General features: G+C 54.4%; 1 protein-coding gene across 1 annotated transcript; it reads left to right on the forward strand.

Moving 5' to 3' along the window:
• On the forward strand, window positions 1-2,294 carry Hoxb13 (homeobox B13). The gene is made up of 2 exons (XM_015495866.2): window positions 1-726; window positions 1,632-2,294. Exons 1-2 carry the CDS (start codon window positions 126-128, stop codon window positions 1,883-1,885), a joined length of 855 nt encoding a protein of 284 aa, XP_015351352.1. The 5' UTR covers window positions 1-125; the 3' UTR covers window positions 1,886-2,294.
• Window positions 2,295-2,790: the final 496 nt, after the last annotated feature.

Below are 2,790 nucleotides of genomic sequence, written 5' to 3' on the forward strand. Positions count from 1 at the left end.
CAGGCGCCGTTCGAGCTGGGAGTGGTTTAAAACGCTTTGGATTCCCCGGGCCTGGGTGGGGAGAGCGAGCTGGGTTCCCTCTGCATCCCCCACCCCCAGCGCCCCATGAGCGGACCCTCGGCCCCATGGAGCCTGGCAATTATGCCACCTTGGACGGGGCCAAGGATATCGAAGGCTTGCTGGGAGCAGGAGGGGGTCGGAATCTAGTCGCCCACTCCCCACTGCCCAGCCATCCAGCGGCTCCTACACTAATGCCCGCTGTCAACTATGGCCCTCTGGATCTGCCAGGCTCTGCAGAGCCACCAAAGCAATGCCACCCGTGTCCTGGGGTGCCCCAGGGGGCATCCCCAGCGCCAGTGCCTTATGGCTACTTTGGAGGCGGGTACTACTCCTGCCGGGTGTCCCGGAGCTCGCTGAAACCTTGTGCCCAGGCGGCCACTCTGGCTGCCTACCCCACGGAGACTCCTGCAGCTGGAGAGGAGTACCCTAGTCGCCCCACCGAGTTTGCCTTCTATCCGGGGTATCCGGGACCCTACCAGCCTATGGCCAGTTACCTGGATGTGTCGGTGGTGCAGACCCTCGGTGCCCCTGGGGAGCCTCGACATGACTCCCTGCTGCCTGTGGACAGTTATCAGCCTTGGGCCCTGGCCAGTGGCTGGAACAGCCAGATGTGTTGCCAGGGTGAACAGAACCCACCGGGTCCCTTTTGGAAGGCGGCATTTGCAGGTAACTTCCACTACCCTGTGTCCCCTTGGCTCTTGAGAGTGGGCTACGCTGGCACTTGCCTGGGAGGAGGAAGGAGAGGAGCGATACTTGGGGCTGATGAGGAGGAGCTTCGTTGCTTATTAGGATTCTAAAGGAGGGTCCTGTTGGAGGGCCTGGATGGAGGCTCCAGAGGGTCAATGTGAGGGACCTGAGCTGGATGTTATCTGAAGCCTGAGGTCAGCCAGCCTCCCTCGCTTCCCCCAGGAAGCCCTGGAACTAGCTCTTCAATGTCAGAGAGCCTTGGAATCCTTTGCTGTGAGTTAGGGCCAGGGTTTCCTACCCAACACAATCCCAGCCTAATTCTACACAAAGACTAACAATTCAGTGAGTGTGAGGGTTGTAGGGGAGGAAAGGAGGCATTGAGTATTCTTTAGAGAATATTACCCTCACTTTCTCTTGGGCAAGTTTTCAATTTCCAAAAGAAAATTTACTTTTCCTGCCACCTAAGGTGTGTGTGTGTGTGTGTGTGTGTGCAGAAACGTGTTTACTCCTGTACAGAATTTGCTTGTAGAATCTTTAAGTGACGGAGAGTGAAAATTCTTGTGGGGGTGGATGGATGTGATCGTGGGTAAAAGGCCTGATTGTGTGTGGTGGGTGTGTTTGTAGACTCCTGGGTGGGAGGGCAGTGATGGGTGAGGGTGGCCTGCGGGAGGAGAGGCTGAGAAGTGATCAGAGACCCAGCCATAATCCAGGGAGTGCCCCAGCGTGCTTTGGGGGAGTATGAGCGCACATGCGCCAGTGGGATGATCTGGATGCGCCTGCAAGATGACGTAGCCTCGGAGCTTTCGGGGCCAGGGTCTGCGGTTAGGTTGGCGCTAGGTGGGGGTCTGAGAGTGCTTTTCCTCCCTCCCTTTCCTGACACACAGACTCCAGCGCGCAGCACCCTTCCGAAGGCTGTGCCTTCCGCCGCGGCCGCAAGAAACGCATCCCCTATAGCAAGGGGCAATTGCGAGAGCTGGAGCGCGAGTATGCGGCTAACAAGTTCATCACCAAGGACAAGAGGCGCAAGATCTCAGCAGCCACCAGTCTATCGGAGCGCCAGATTACCATCTGGTTTCAGAACCGCAGGGTCAAGGAAAAGAAGGTTCTCGCCAAGGTCAAGACCAGCGCTACCCCGTGAGGGATTTTCCTGGCTGAGTGGGGGAAGGGGAAGGTGGGGTGTCCTGAGGAGACCAGAAGACTTGCCAGAGCCTGACTGGGCAAAGGACTCCGTGAGGAGCCCCCAGAGATGACATTCTTTGCAGGCCACTGGCTCCTGGACTATTCCTCAGGTGCAGCCTGGGCATCCTGTATGTATGTGCCAGGAGAGTGAGGTTTAGAGTTACAGTTCTCTCTGCCAGGGTTCCTAAAGAATCCATCCCAGTCATAATCATTCATTCTAACAGTGGTGATAATCATGATAACCAGTACTAGTTGCCATGATAATTAGTCTCATATTTTCTATCTAGAGCTCTGTAGAGCACTTTAGAAACTGCTTTCATGAGTTGAACTGATTATGAATAAACTTGGAAAGCGATCCCTTTGCAGGGTAGCTTCCTCTCAGACCCACTTCTATTTTCATTCCACCCCTCCCCCATATTCCAGTGACATCAGGAAAGCAGGGGAGAGGAAAAAAGGCAGATTCCTCTGTGGAAGTGATGCTCATCCAGAATTTTCCTAAGATGACAGCTGGGCAGGATGTCCCTACCTACTCTCTAGGTCGTGCCCATCGGGAAGCTCCATTTCTAATGCTTCAGTTTTTCAGTTGCATGAAAATGAAGCCACAGGCTGCTCTAGTCTGTCCTTCTTCCAGAGAAACAGAGTTTGAGGAAGTGCCTGGGTAATTCAAAGCTTCTCACTTCCTCCCCCAAATTCACCAAGTCTGCCCTCAAAGTCCTTGGTGGTTCCGACCCAAGTAGGCCATAGTTTATTGGGCATTTAGGAGCTACATGAAGTAGATATTTGTGGCATTGTAGAGCGCGCTTATCAGACACAGTAGTTATGGAAGAGAGAGTAGTAATCTATGCTACCCATAGGCCAGTCCCA

Source organism: Marmota marmota, unplaced genomic scaffold (genome assembly GCF_001458135.2).
Source record: "Marmota marmota marmota unplaced genomic scaffold, marMar, whole genome shotgun sequence".
Lineage (NCBI taxonomy): Eukaryota > Metazoa > Chordata > Mammalia > Rodentia > Sciuridae > Marmota > Marmota marmota.